This window comes from Lygodium microphyllum, chromosome 21 (assembly GCF_053477565.2).
Source record: "Lygodium microphyllum isolate KBCC chromosome 21, Lygodium_microphyllum_v1.1.10, whole genome shotgun sequence".
NCBI classification, from domain to species: domain Eukaryota; kingdom Viridiplantae; phylum Streptophyta; class Polypodiopsida; order Schizaeales; family Lygodiaceae; genus Lygodium; species Lygodium microphyllum.
In genome coordinates, this window is record NC_141155.1 from 29403125 (window position 1) to 29419234 (window position 16110).

At 41.3% G+C, this 16110-nt stretch overlaps 1 protein-coding gene and 1 pseudogene across 1 annotated transcript; both read right to left on the bottom strand.

Annotated features, from left to right (window-relative positions):
- Positions 1–8581: 8581 nt before the first annotated feature.
- LOC148017853 (small ribosomal subunit protein uS4-like) lies at positions 8582–9071 on the bottom strand. Its single transcript, XM_087661504.1, has one exon. The coding sequence runs from the start codon at positions 8858–8860 to the stop codon at positions 8582–8584; it is 279 nt and encodes a 92-aa protein (XP_087517630.1). The 5' UTR covers positions 8861–9071.
- Positions 9072–14553: 5482 nt separating this feature from the next.
- LOC148017854 (small ribosomal subunit protein uS4y pseudogene) lies at positions 14554–15180 on the bottom strand (annotated as a pseudogene).
- Positions 15181–16110: the final 930 nt, after the last annotated feature.

Below are 16110 nucleotides of genomic sequence, written 5' to 3' on the forward strand. Positions count from 1 at the left end.
GTTTATGGTGCAACACATGAACAATTCTGTGACAAGTGCAGAAGAAAGCAACGAAGTGTGGTATGTTGACTCAGGTGCATCAAACCACATGACAGGTCATGCAGAATGGATGGAGGATCTAAGGAAAATGGAAAAACCAGGATTTGTGGAGACTGGTGATGATACTGCACATCCTATTGTGCAGATTGGAAAAATTCCTTTGTCTATGCAGGATGGAAAAAAGAAATACCTGCTCGATGTATTTCATGTCCCGAATATCACCAAGAATCTGGTTTCTGTTGGTCAAATGGTTGAGCAGGGCTTGCACGTCAGATTTAATCCTCATGGATGCTTTGTTGAGGATATGAAAAATAAAGGTCGCTTGATAGCAAAAGGAAAGAAGAAGGGCAGAATGTTTACGTTGGATGCAGACATGCCTGAATTGAGTGCAGCAATGTTTGCACATGGGACCAGTGTTGTTGCAGATACTGATATCTGGCATAAACGCATTGGACATGTTAATGTACAGCGACTTAAATCAATGCAGGCCCAAAATATTGTTGCAGGATTGCCTAAATTCAAGGTTACAGAAATGCATAAGGTATGTGAAGTCTGCAAATTTGGAAAACAGACAAGGAAACCATTTCCTAGACATATTCAAGAAAGTAAGAAGCCATTGGAATTAATCCACTCTGATGTGTGGACTACTAAAGCTGCATCTCTTGGAGGCTGTCATTATTTTTTCACTTTTATTGATGACTATAGCAGAAAAGTTTGGGTGTATTTTATGAAAAAGAAAAGTGAAGTTTTTGGGCATTTCAAAACTCTTAAAGCTATGGTTGAAAAAGAAACAGGCCTGCAAATAAAATGCCTAAGGTCACATGGAGGGGGAGAGTACCTCTCAAATGAGTTTGCAAGATTCCTGCAGGAGCATGGCATAAAGCAGCAATATTCATGCAGTCATACCCCACAACAAAATGGAATTGCAGAAAGGAAAAACAGGCATATTGGAGAGGTATCTTGTGCCATGCTCAACGAAAAAGACTTGCCAGATTTTTACTAGGCTGAAGCAGTTGCTACAGCAGTCTACATAATGAACAGGACTCCCACTGCAGCAATACATGGGATGACTCCAGAGGAGAGGTATACTGGTAGGAAACCAGATATTTCTCATTTGAAATTTTTTGGTTGCATTGCCTATGTTCATGTGCCAGATGAGTTGAGATCCAAGTTGGATCCAAAAGCTGAGAAGTGCATCTTTATTGGTTACTCTTTGCAGCAGAAAGAGTATAGATGCTATAACCCTTCTACTCGTAAGTTTACAGTGAGCAGAGATGTTTTTTTAATGAGATGAGTAGCTGGTATAAACCAGTAAATGTGATTGATGATGTAGATGCACAAAATGGTAATGCTGCACATAATTCACATCAGCAGTCACAAAATATTAGTGGACCTGGAGCGTCCTCTAGCAGTGGTTCACATTCTTCGCCATGGACAAGTAGATTGAGATCAGGAGAATCTTCTCAAAGCAATGTAGATAGTGGTATGCAGGTATCACGAAAAGAAAAAGAGAAGGTAGATCAGCCCATGTTTGATGTGAATGCAGGTCACTCTTATGTGGATGGTGAATCCAGTGGCTCAGAACAAAGCATTGATGATGAGTTGGGTATTCCTTCTATTGTTACACCTGGAGTAAGGAAGACCAGGGATGTTTTGAGAGCACCTGGGAGTGAACCTACTTTGCGCAGGTCTACCAGAGCTAGGTATCCTATGGATAGGCTGAAATATGATGGATTTACAGTCATTCACTATGCCTATGGTCAAAGTGATACAAGAACTAGAACCCACTTCTTTTGAGCAAGCCATGGGAAAATAAAAATGGGAGAAAGCCATAGATGAAGAAATGGATGCCTTGGAAGCAAATGCTACATGGGAATTTGTACCTTTGTCTAAAGGTAAGAATGCAATTGGCTGTAAGTGGGTTTATAAGGTGAAGCACAATGCAGATGGTTCTGTGAACAAATACAAGGCAAGATTAGTAGTCAAGGGGTATGCACAAACATATGGCATTGATTATGAAGAAACATTCAGTCTGGTTGCAAGGATGGCAACCGTAAGAGCAGTCATTGCTATGGCTACATCAAGGGATGGTCTTTACATCAGATGGATGTAAAGAATGCCTTCTTGCATGGTGATTTGCAAGAAGAGGTCTATATGGAGCAGCCACGAGGTTATGTGCATGCTGTTCATCCTGAGTTTGTTTGCAGGTTGAAGAAAGCCTTGTATGGCTTGAAGCAAGCACCTAGAGCATGGTCTGACAAGATAGGACAGTATCTTGTCACTATTGGCTTTCAGATTTCCAAGGCAGATTTCTCACTTTATGTGAGAAAAACAGAGAAAGGTATTATGCTACTTATCATTTATGTTGATGATTTGATTATGACAAGTGACAATGATGAAGATATCCTTCATGTGAAAATGCTATTGAAGCAGAAGTTTGAGATGAAGGATTTGGGAGAGCTACGTTATTTCTTGGGCATTGAAATGATTAGATCATCCTAACCTTAACCTAATGCAACAAAAATCAAAACCAGAGATGGAGATGGATTGTCCTACTCTAATATTCAACAACAAATCAAAAACCTACTTGCTAAGGAGATCAAATACCTCTTCAAACTCCCTTGCTTCTACCTATCTACCTCAAGCATTGGTTCGGGGAAAACCCTACTCCAATGCTCGATTCGAAGTGCGCAAGTGCTCAAGGCTTGAATCCATTGGTCCCAGCAATGGAACAAAATGTGGGAGCTTTCGCTCAACCGCCAAGTCCCTCGGACTGCTTATTGTTTCAAGCATTCCAAGCCGAGCACTAATGGCTATCTCTCACATAGTCGACGTGCCATCCATATCTATGGGTGTAGTGAGCTTACCTCCATTCCGATCAAGTTACCTCCTCTCCCACGCACTCGGGTAGCTCCACGATCCAAGTGCAAGCTTTAAGCATGCTCCATCCTCAAGCTCCACGCTCCAAGATCCATTGCAACAAGCAAGAGAAGAGAAGAGAAGAGAAGAGAAGAGAAGAGAAGAGAAGAGAAAAAGAGAGGAGAAGATGGAGAGCTTCTTCTCCCCGGGTCCCTCACCCTCACACACTCACTTCCTCACACTCTCACACTCCCTTTCTCAAGCACAAGCTTCTAGCAAGCAAGAACAAGAAGAAGATAAAGAAGAGGAGAGCCACTTTTGGCCACACACAAGAATGAACTTCTCATTCACTTTTCAAATTTATATACAAAACCCTAAACCCCTTTTGGGCGGTCATCCCCTTTTTTACATGGCCGGCCGTAGCCTAGGCCCTTTTTCCCATTGTCCTTCTATCTTCCTAGCTTCCTTTCCACCGCCCGTCTACATTTACAAATTGCACGGGTGAGAGCCTGGTGCTCCTTGAATTAAATCATGATGCGCTTGCGCTCTTTTACTAAGGTATTGGTTTGCGCTTTTCCTTGTGCACCTTTCTCCCTTATTTAGGGTTTTTCTCCTTGTGCGTCTTTGTCTTCCATTTCTCTTTGCCTTGGCCTTTGTCTTTGTCTTCTGCTTTAGCTTTTCCGGATTTTCCACCTTCATTCGTTTGAGGGTTAACAATAACATCTACACATGAAGAGAAAGGTTATGTGAAAATAAGAGGATTGGCAAGAAAAGATGAAGATTGCAATGTAGCTAAGGTATCTTTTGAAGTGTGAAGGGTTATTTGCTAGGTCCCATTTCAATTAGAGTCCCTATTGAAGAGATATTTGACATTTGATAATTGATTGTTCCCTCTCCCTCCCTCACACACACACACACACACACACACACACACATTTTCCTTAGACATAAGAATTGTATTTTCCTTCATTCATATTGTATCTCATTATCCCTACTAGTGTTGCTCGAGGTTTATCAAGCTATTATGATATAAGAAGAAGACATGAGACCCTAGCTTTTCTCTACATCACATTTACAACTATTTCAAAGGTCATAGAAAGAAAAGGGAGACATTGAAAGATAAATAGAGAAAGATACAACAACTCGGCTTATGAAACTTGATGTCCCAAACATCCTAGTGACTAGGAACCTCAAGATATGTGAAGTATAGGGAGATAACACTTTTGTTCTATTAAGCATATCTTGATATTAGTTTGCATTTAATAAGCATATCATGTTGTCCTTTGCACATGTATGACTATTTTGGATATCATAGATAAAGCTAATGCATAGTGCTTGGTCTTATTATTGAAGTAAATGTCAAGATTGTGGGAGAGAAGGAAGGAGTCTCACTTACACAATGGGGGAATACACACAAAGGTGGAGGCTAAAAACAGTTTTCCTCTTCTTAGTTGTGTAAGCCAAAAGAACTCTAGTACAGAGAAATAGAAGAACCCTATATATGGGTCTCAAAACAAACTCAACTAACTAAGGTGGCATACTAACTGAGCCACGAAGTAGAGTAGATAAGGATAGCTGTTATCTAGTTCTTATTCATGGGCGGTGTACCAATCGCATCTGGCAGCTAACAAGTCAGTGACATAAATGCACAACGGTCACCCTAGCATATCACGAGTGGAGCTCGATATCTCAATGCTCCCCCTCCAGCTCAATCCCAATTCCTACACACCAAGCAGGTCTCTAAACTTACGCATCTTCTCTGCGCCCAATGCCTTTGTGAATATGTCAGCTACCTGATCCTCTGTGCTCACATAAATTAGATCAATAAGACCTAGTAAAACCCTCTCCCGCACATAGTGATAATGCACCTCAATGTGCTTTGTTCTAGCATGATAGACTGGGTTATTTGCCAAGTGTATACTACTCATGTTGTCACAATAAATGACAACTGGCCCATCTGTAGACTGATGCATATCATAAAGTAGCTTATGCAACCAAGCTACCTCACATGCAGCCATTGCTGCACCCTTGTACTCAGCCTCTGTGTGCTCGACAAGGCAACTATAGGTTGTTTCTTGCTACTCCAAGTGACTGCAGCACTCCCAAAAGAGAACACATATCCACTGGTAGATTGTCTATCAGAAATACTACCAGCCCAATTAGCATCAGTGTATCCATGCAGTTGTATCTGAACCCCAGTCTCATAAAATAGTCCATATTACAATGTGGACTTTACATACCTGAGTATGCATCTAGCCACATCCAAATGCGGTTTCCTTGGAGCCTGCATAAACTGACTTACCAATCCAACAACATAGCTCAAATCTGGCATGGTAATAGTCATATAAATCAAACTTCCTATTATGCGTCTGTACATAGTAGGGTCTTCCAGAAGCTCACCTCCATCTGTGCTCAGCTTCACATTCTACTCCAAAGGAACTGAAATAGGCTTACAGCCTGTCATCCCATATTTGGAAAACATGTCCAATCCATACTGCCTCTATAAGAGCCGTATCCCACTTGGTAATCTAATCACCTCAATGCCCAAGAAATAACACAACTCTCTCAAATCCTTCATCTCAAACTTCTGCTTCAATAGCATTTTCACATGAAGGATATCTTCATCACTATCACTTGTCATAATCAAATCATCAACATAAATGACAAGTAGCATAATACCTTTCTCTATTTTTCTCACATAAAGTGAGAAATCTACCTTGGAAATCTAAAAGCCAATAGTGACAATACTATCCTATCTTATCAGACCATGCTCTAGGTGCTTGCTTCAAGCCATACAAGGCTTTCTTCAACCTACAAACAAACTCAGGATGAATAGCATGCATATAACCTGTTGGCTGCTCCATATAGACCTCTTCTTGCAAATCACCATGAAAGAAGGCATTCTTTACATCCATCTAATGTAAAGACCATCCCTTTGATGTAGCCATAGCAATGACTACTCTTACGGTTGCCATCCTTGCAACTGGACTGAATGTTTCTTCATAATCAATGCCATATGTTTGTGCATACCCCTTGACTACTAATCTTGCCTTGTATCTGTTCACAGAACCATCTACATTGTGCTTCACCTTGTAAACCCACTTACAACCAATTGCATTCTTATCTTTAGGCAAAGGTACCAATTCCCATGTAGCATTTGCTTCCAAGGCATCCATTTCTTCATCCATGGCTTTCTTCCATTTTTCTTTTCCCATGGCTTGCTCAAAAGAAGTGGGTTCTGGTTCCTGTATCACTTTGACCATATAGGCATAGTGAATGGCTGTAAATCCATGATATTTCAGCCTATCCACAAGATACCTAGCTCTTGTAGACTTGTGCAAAGTAGGTTCACTCCCAGGTTCTCTCAAAACATCCCTGGTCTTCCTTACTCTAAGTGTAACAATAGAAGGAATGCCCAACTCATCATCAATGCTGTGTTCTAAGCCACTGGATTCATCATCCACATAAGAGTGACCTGCATTCACATCAAACATGGGCTAATCTAACTTTTCTTTTCCTTTTCATAAAACCTTCACGCCACTATCTGCATTGTTTTGAGGAGATTCTCCTGATCTCAATCTGCCTGTCCATGACAAAGAATGTGAACTACTGCTAGAGGACACTCTAGGTCCACTAATATTTTGTGACTGCTGCTGTGAATTTTGTGCAGCATTACCATTTTGTGCATCTACATCATCAATCACATTTACTGGTTTATACCAGCTACTCATCTCATCAAAAACAACATCTTTGCTCACTGTAAACTTACGAATAGAAGGGTTATAGCATCTATACCCTTTCTGCCTACAAAGAGTAACCAATAAAGATGCACTTCTCAGCTTTTGGATCCAACTTGGATCTCAACTCATCTGGCACATGAACATAGGCAATGCAACCAAAAAATTTCAAATGAGAAATATCTAGTTTCCTACCAGTATACCTCTCCTCTGGAGTCATCCCATGTATTGCTACAATGGAAGTCCTGTTCATTATGTAGACTGCTGTAGCAACTGCTTCAGCCCAATAAAAATCTAGCAAGTCTTTTTCGTTGAGCATGGCACGAGATACCTCTCCAATATGCCTATTTTTCCTTTCTGCAATTCCATTTTGTTGTGGGTTATGATTGCGTGAATATTGTTGCTTTATGCCATGCTCCTGTAGGAACCTTGCAAACTCATTTGAGAGGTACTCTCCCCCTCCATCTGACCTTAGGCATTTTATTTGCAGGCCTGTTTCTTTTTCAACTATAGCTTTTAGAGTTTTGAAATGCCCAAACACTTCACTTTTCTTTTTCATAAAATACACCCAAACTTTTCTGCTATAGTCATCAATAAAAGTGACAAAATAATGACAGCCTCCAATAGATGCAGCTTTAGTAGTCCACACATCAGAGTGGATTAATTCCAATGTCTTCTTACTCTCTTGAACATGTCAGGAGATGGTTTCCTTGCCTTTTTTCCAAATTGATAGGCTTCACATACCTTATGCCTTTTTGCAACCTTGAATTTAGGCAATCGTGCAATAATATTTTGGGCTTGCATTGATTTAAGTCGTTGTCCATTAACATGACCAATGCGTTTATGCTAGATATCAATATCTGCAACTACAGTGGTCCCATGTGCAAACATTGCTACACTCAATTTAGGCATGTCTGCATCCAACGTTGTCATGCTGCTGTGCATCCGAGTCGTATACACCTCCATTTCTTTTATGCATTACGATAATCCGCATCCAATGTATATATTCCCTTAGTGCATGTGTATGATTTTGTTTGGATGCATGATGTGTGTGTGTTTGAAAAATATGAAAAACTGATGCCAAAGGATATTATCAAGCTGATAATTTCAATGATGATCTCTAAGAAAAGTGCAGGGAATTATGGAATCAAAGGAAGGTTTGTGGAAGCGATCATCTAAGTTCAAAAGTTCCCATGACATAGAGTTGAAGGAAGTCTCTCAAAAGTTGCTGAAGCGAGCAAAGCGCTAGTGAAGCACCGAGGGAGTATTTTGTCATCCAATCTTCAAGGCCGAAGTCGAAGTTTATGCGCAGATTACTCATTGTAAAGCTGACTGACAAAGGGGCAATGCATGACTTCAAAGATAAACCTCAAAGTCTAAATCAATGCTGGTGCTTAAATCTTGTCCAGTATACGTTTGTAGAAGGTATGGTTATGATGAAGCAATCGGAGCGAGTAATGGCTTCATAGGCACAGGACTGGTTATGGCTACTGTGGAACAGCTTAAAGTGTTGTAATTAATGGGCTCTGTTTCGGATTTCATGGTTTGGGTCTCATGTGTATATGCAGTCACACATTCCAGAGATGGATACACTTCACTATTTGTGTTTTACTCATTCATAAGAGGGGAAAACTAATTTGGGGGTTTTGAACTGCTTTTGGAGAGAAAAAGCAAGAGAAAAGCAGGTTGTTTTGGGGGATAAGGAAGGACAGCATGACGGAAAAATCAGAGGGGAATCAGTATTTTGGGGGCTTTGATATGTCATTGGCCTCAGGGATTCAGCGGAAAAACCTATCAAGCCTGCCAGCTAATTTATGGAAAGAAAAAACTAGTACACTGACTCATGATGGCGGCTGCGGCATTTTCACTAACCATACGAAAGGGCTCAGGGACGACGAAAACGTAAGGAGAAGGATGAAAGCTTTTTCAGTGACCCAGAACACTGCTCAGCGACCTCTCTGTTTTTGCTGTTGCACTGCTTCCTGTCGACATAGCAGAATTTGCAAAAAGCTTATTGGAGTGGATGATACTAAGTCCTCATAAACGAATTTCTTGATGGATCGGGTGGCATCATTGCTAGCTCCAAAAGGACTGGACAATGTAAAGTCAATATGCTTCTGAGAGTCCACCCTCACCAAGAAAGAGGGCACATTCACAACTTGTTTACCAACCCTGATGTGTCTCTGTTTGATGAGAACACGAGCATGGTGGATTGACGTTGCCATTCCTGACTTGAAAACCAAAGTCTACAGGCGGCGCTCCAAAAAGTTCTCCACAGTCAAAGCAAGGACATAATCCAGTTTTTTCTGGCTCTCCTCGAGGAGACCATATCTAAACATGTGATGTAGTAGAGCCTCTCCTTCAAAGATACGCCGTGGGTTCTTTTCATCAAGTGTCAGAAGCATACGAGCATTATTCTGGATGCGATTAAGGGCGTACTGCACTCTCTAGAGTTCCCGCTTGTTGCAGAGACCATATTCTCCAACAAGTTTGAGCTCAGCATCTAGACGCTCCTTCTCATAGGGCCTACGAGGTTTCTTAAACGTCTTGCCATAGTTGTGATAGAATCTCACGTGCACCATAGCTAAGGAGAAGATAAACCATTCTTTTCTGGGATAAAAAGGAGGAACCTATCAAGTGTATGGTTGTGTGGTATCTACAGAGCACATGGTGTAGCCAAATGATCTTGAACAGGGTTTTGACAAAGCAAATTACTATGCTCATCCTGAACAATATCACTCTGTGTTTCATGAAACTATTGCGCCTTATGCTTCTGTCATTGTGAATTGTATTTACTGGGAGACAAGATATCCTAGACTGCTCACCAATAAGCAACTTCAGAAACTATTAGCTGCAGATGGAAGTGTGCATAGCCAACTTGCTGGCTTTGTAGACATTTCATGTGATATTGGAGGGTCCATTGAATGTGTCAAATGCACAACCTCTTATGAAAAACCCTCATTTCGTGGATCTGAAAGGGCCCAGTATACTGAAATAGGTGTATCTACCTATGGTGCAGGGTCAGCTTAAGCTGGCTTTAATCATCATCCTCTTAGTGTTGGCCATTATCCTGGTTACAGTGCTGGGTACAGCAGTCCTATTTCACTTCCAGGATTTTTCTTCAGATAGTTCAGTGAGTTATCAGAAAATTTCAGATTTGCGTAGAGCTGCCAGGCAATACATTGGTCGTAAGGAGAAAGAATTGAAGAATGCAGGTATTTTGCAAGCAGAAGAGCATGTAGATGGATTGTATAAAGGGATGTCTTATGCAGATACATTGTTTGAGATGGGAGCAATGCTGAAAACTGATGTATGTAAGGGTTCAAAGATCATACCTGTGCAAACCTTGGATATGTTTCAGGAAATCTCTGGTTTTATGCTGAAAACAGAGTTAGAGGCTGAGAAAACTCAGCAAACTGAATTTATGGCTGATCTTGATCAGCTAGCAGAGCTGCAGAGGGCTGAATTCATTCAGCCAACAGAGTTGAATGCAAAAAAATTTCTGCATACAGAGTTTCAGGATGCACCTATGCAGTCCATAGAGCGAAAGGCTGAAATTTTTCAGCCAACAGAGTTGAGAGTTGCTGAAAATTTGCAGAAATTGCAGCAAAGAAAAGAGTGCTTGAATGATGCCAAGGTTGACACAAAATATAAAACAATTGATAAGAAGGTTAAGCCGGTTGCAAGGCCGCTTCCTCCTGATAGTGATGAGCAGATTGAAAAAGCTATGAAGCAGCCTATGTTGAGAGATCCTGCAAATATTGGACATGAATTTACAGCTGAACCTCTTGCAGAATTGAAGATTGGAAATGATGATTTCTTGCTTCCAGTGGAAAAAGAATGTTTTAGAGAGATGCTTGGACGTCATGGTAAGGCATTTGCTTTCTTTCCACATGAGATTGGCTGCATTAGTCCTGAATTGGTTGCACCTATGGTCATCTTCACTGTTCCTCATGTACCATGGAATATACGTCCTATACCTGTGCCTAAAGCACACTTGCCAAAGCTGATAGAGTTGCTGAATGAGAAGATTAAAATGGGGATTTTGGAACCCTCTTCTGCACCCTATTCTAACAGGCGGTTTACTGTACCAAAGAAGAATGGTACTTTGAGATTTATTCAGGATATGCAGCCCGTGAACAAAGTGACAATCAGGAATGTGGAAACAGGTCCAGTTGTGGATGAATTTGCTGAGGCTTTTGCAGGACGAGCCATCTATTCTCTAGGTGACTTGTATTCAGGTTATGATCAATTTCAGCTTGCCTTGGAAAGCAGGGATATTACTACTATGCGGACACCTATTGGTCTTGTGAGGATGTGTACCTTGCCTCAAGGTGCCACAAACTCAGTTGCTCATATGATGAATGCTATGCATAGAGTTCTACGAGACTATATTCCGCAGTATACCATGCCTTTTCTAGATGATGTGCCTATTAAGGGTTGTGCAGAAGAAGAAAAGAATGAAAATCTTGATTTGCGTGGATGTAGACAGTTTCTGGCTGACCACTTGGTTGCTTGTGAGCAAATATTGACACGATTAGAGGAGGTAAACTTGACTCTTTCAGGGCTGAAATTTGTCTTTGGTGTTAATGAAGTCATCATAGTTGGGCATATGGTTGGATATTATGGCAGGAAGCCTTCACCTGCAAAGGTGGATGCCATAAGTAGGATTGCAGAGTATTGCTCGACTACTTCAGAGGTGCGGAGATTTGTGGGAGCTTGTGTATTTTACATGATTTGGATTCCTCATTTTGCTCATATAGCAGATGTTCTTTATCAGCTGCTTCGAAAGGGGCAGAAATTTCATTGGGATGAGAAGCATTCGAAAGCCATGCATAAACTCAAGAAGCTGTTACAATCTGCTCCTACTCTTCGCAAGGCGGATTATCTGTGTGGACGGCTGATCATGTTGACAGTTGATACTAGCCCTATTGGCATAGGTTGGGCAGTGGGACAGGATGATGCTGATGGAAATAGATATGCAATCCGCTTTGGAGCTAAAGTTCTTAATGAGCGACAAAAGAGGTATCCGCAGATTAAAAGAGAGTTGTGGGGAGTAGTCACTGCACTGAAGTGTGACAAAGGGTATTTTATTGGAGCTTCAGTTGTTGTGGAAACAGATTGTTTTCCTTTGCTTGGTATGATTACTAGTTGCTCGACTCCAGATATAGCGATGCTTCGGTGGATTGCCTATATCAAATCATTGAATCCAGAATTTCGACACATAGCAGGGAAAGATAATCCAGTTGTTGACATGCTATCTAGAGCGAGATATGAGGTTGAGGAGTCAATGCTTGCAGAAGATGATGAGACAGAGTTTGTTGCTTCTGTCCTTGTTCATGATTGTCATGTATCTACTGTTGAAGCCTTTATTGAAGAACTTTATGTTGATGAGTGGCTGCAAATTGGACAGTATCTAAGTTCATTGACTCGAAGAGCTGATTGGACAGATGATGAATTCAAGAAAATTAGAAGGAAGGCTTATGGGTATTTCTTGAAAGATGGTTTTCTTTGGAAGCATCCAAAGAAGAGAGGAGGCTTGCCCTTGAGAGTAGTTTGTGATGTAGCAATGCAGATACAGATTATACGAGAGTTTCATGAGAGCTCATGGGCTGGACATAGAGGTGTGTGGGCTACCTATGAGAAAATCAAAGAAAGATACTGGTGGAAAGGGATGTATAAAGATGTTTCTCACTTTGTGGAGACTTGCAGGGACTACCAGCTTTACTCTTTAGTGCGACATCGTGATGAGTTGCATCCGACTTATCCACTATGTATGCATTATAAGTGGGTGGTAGACTTGATTACTTTGCCAGTGGGACTTTGGCAGATGAGATATCTTGTCTTGGCTAGGGAGGATCTTACAAACTATGTTGAAGGCAGATCTTTGCGAACAAAGACCACCACTACAGTATGTAAATTCTTGTCGGAAGAAATATTTTGTAGGTATGGATGTATAGGCAAGATTACAGCTGATCGTGGAGAGCTAGATGCAGATGAAGCTAGAGAATTTTTCTCACGGCTTGGGATTAAATTGGCTCTTACTACTGCCTATAATCCAGAGGGAAATGGCAAGAGTGAAAGAGGACATCCGCCGATAGTTAAAGCATTGGCAAAAGCTTGTAGAGGTCGGATTGGGGATTGGCCAAGATTACTACCTTTTGCGTTGTGGGCTGATCGCTCTACACATAGTGTGACTACTGGATACATGCCTACAGAGTTGATGAATGGGCAAAAACCTGTCATGCCTACAGAAATTTGTGCTCTCACTTGGAGTGTTCTTCCGTGGCATGAGAATTTATCAAGGGAAGAGCTTCTAACTCTTCGGATTCGTCAACTAGAGAGAAGGACAGAAGATGTGCAGCTAGCAGTTGATTGTTTGAAGGCAGCCGACTCAGAAACAAGGACAGGTTTGATTTAAGGCATCGCTTGAGGCCTAGAGCCATAAAAGAAGGAGATTGGGCTCTAGTCTATGACAGTAGTCTAGAGAATCAGCATAGTAGCATGAGAAAAATGGTTCAAAGATGGTTTGGACCGTATGAGGTGAAACAGGTTTTTGACAATGGTACCTATGAGTTGGCTGAATTAGATGGAACAGTATTGAGGGTGCCCATTGCTGGAAAACGAGTCAAGATTTTCAAGAGAAGAGAAGATGAAGAATATGCACTTGAAGTGTTGACAGAAGAAGAGCAGGTAGAAGAAAGACAAGCAGAAGAAGCAGAGAATATAGATGATGAAGCTGATGGAGAAACAGGTCTACTAGAAACAGAAGATGGACTCGACTTGTTTGTGGATTTGAATGATCCTTGATAGTTGGCACATCCGGAGGATGCGCAGGTTTAGAGGGGGTGGATGTTGTGCTGCTGCGCATCCGAGTCGTATACACCTCCATTTATTTTGTTGTGCATTTATGTTATTTTCTGCGTGTGATTCATTGTGTGTGTGATGCATTACAATAATCCGCATCCAATGTATATATTCCCTTAGTGCATGTGTATGATTTTGTTTGGATGCATGATGTGTGTGTGTTTGAAAAATATGAAAAACTAATGCCAAAGGACATTATCAAGCTAATAATTTCAATGATGATCTCTAAGAAAAGTGTAGGGAATTATGGAATCAAAGGAAGGTTTGTGGAAGCAATCATCTAAGTTCAAAAGTTCCCATGACATAGAGTTGAAGGAAGTCTCTCAAAAGTTGCTGAAGCGAGCAAAGCGCTAGTGAAGCACCGAGGGAGTATTTTGTAATCCAATCTTCAAAGCCGAAGTCGAAGTTTATGCACTGATTACTCATTGTAAAGCTGACTGACAAAGGGGCAATGCATGACCTCAAAGATAAACCTCAAAGTCTAAATCAATGCTGGTGCTTAAATCTTGTCCAGTATATGTTTGTAGAAGGGATGGTTATGGTGAAGCAATCGGAGCGAGTAATGGCTTCATAGGCACATGACTGGTTATGGCTACTGTGGAACAGCTTAAAGTGTTGTAATTAATGGGCTCTGTTTTGGATTTCATGGTTTGGGTCTCATGTGTATATGCAGTCACACATTCCAGAGATGGATGCACTTCACTATTTGTGTTTTACTCATTCATAAGAGGGGAAAACTAATTTGGGGATTTTGAACCGCTTTTGGAGGGAAAAAGTAAGAGAAAAGCAGGCTGTTTTGGGGGATAAGGAAGGACAGCATGACGGAAAAATCAGAGGGGAATCAGTATTTTGGGGGCTTTGATATGTCATTAGCCTCAGGGATTCAGTGGAAAAACCTATCAGGCCTGCCGGCTAATTTATGGAAAGAAAAAACTAGTACACTGACTCATGATGGCGGTCGCGAAATTTTCACTAACCATACGAAAGGGCTTAGGGACGACGGAAACCTAAGGAGAAGGATGAAAGCTTTTTCAGTGACCCAGAACACTGCTCAGCGACCTCTCTGTTTTTGTTGTTGCACTGCTTCCTGTCGACACAGCAGAATTTGCAAAAAGCTTATTGGAGTGGATGATACTAAGTCCTCATAAATGAATTTCTTGATGGATCGGGTGGCATCATTGCTAGCTCCAAAAGGACTGGACAATGTAAAGTCAATATGCTTCTGAGAGTCCACCCTCACCAAGAAAGAGGGCACATTCACAACTTGTTTACCAACCCTGATGTGTCTCTGTTTGATGAGAACACGAGCATGGTAGATTGACTTTGCGATTCCTGACTTGAAAACCAAAGTCTACAGGCGGCCCTCCAAAAAGTTCTCCACAGTCAAACCAAGGACATAATCCAGTTTGTTCTGGCTCTCCTCGAGGAGACCATATCTAAACATGTGACGTAGTAGAGCCTCTCCTTCAAAGATACGCCGTGGGTTCTTTTCATCAAGTGTCAGAAGCATACGGGCATTATTCTGGATGCGATTAAGGGCATACTACACTCTCTAGAGTTCCCGCTTGTTGCAGAGACCAACAAGTTTGAGCTCAGCATCTAGACACTCCTTCTCATAGGGCCTACGAGGTTTCTTAAAGGTCTTGCCATAGTTGTGATAGAAGCTCACGTGCACCATAGCTAAGGAGAAGATAAACCAGTCTTTTCTGGGATAAAAAGGAGGAACCTATCAAGTGTATGGTTGTGTGGTATCTGCAGAGCACATGGTGTAGCCAAATGATCCTGAACAGGGTTTTGACAAAGCAAATTACTATGCTCATCCTGAACAATATCACTCTGTGTTTCATGAAACTATTGCACCTTATGCTTCTGTCATTGTGAACTGTATTTACTGGGAGACAAGATATCCTAGACTACTCACCAATAAGCAACTTCAGAAACTATTAGCTGCAGATGGAAGTGTGCATAGTCGACTTGCTGGCTTTGTAGACATTTCATGTGATATTGGAGGGTCCATTGAATGTGTCAAATGCACAACCTCTTATGAAAAACCCTCATTTCGTGGATCTGAAAGGGCCCAGTATACTGAAATAGGTGTATCTACCTATGGTGCAGGGTCAGCTTAAGCTGGCTTTAATCGTCATCCTCTCAGTGTTGGCCATTATCCTGGTTACAGTGCTGGGTACAACAGTCCTATTTCACTTCCAGGATCCTACTTGAATGTCAATCTGGACTACGGAACTTCATCCTTCATCAATACTCCTAGCTCTTATAATGGTTATGGATATGGTTCTGGATTAGGAACTACACCATCTGGCTATCAATCGTACCTATAGAAATGTATGCTAATATTGCAATCTTTGCAAAGATCTCTTCACAAACAGGAAACTGAATATGTTCAGATTTTTCTGAACATGAGGTTCATGTAACTCACTTGACAAGAAATATAGTGTACTTTGGGATCAACAATTCAATTTTCTTCTTGTTAGTCTCTTCCATTGCTGTACCTTGAACCCCGTGTTCTGCAGCCCTTGCGTGAACTCTACGACAACGTAAACATTCTGCCCTTCTTCTTTCCTTTTGCTATCAAGTGACCTTTATTTCTCAT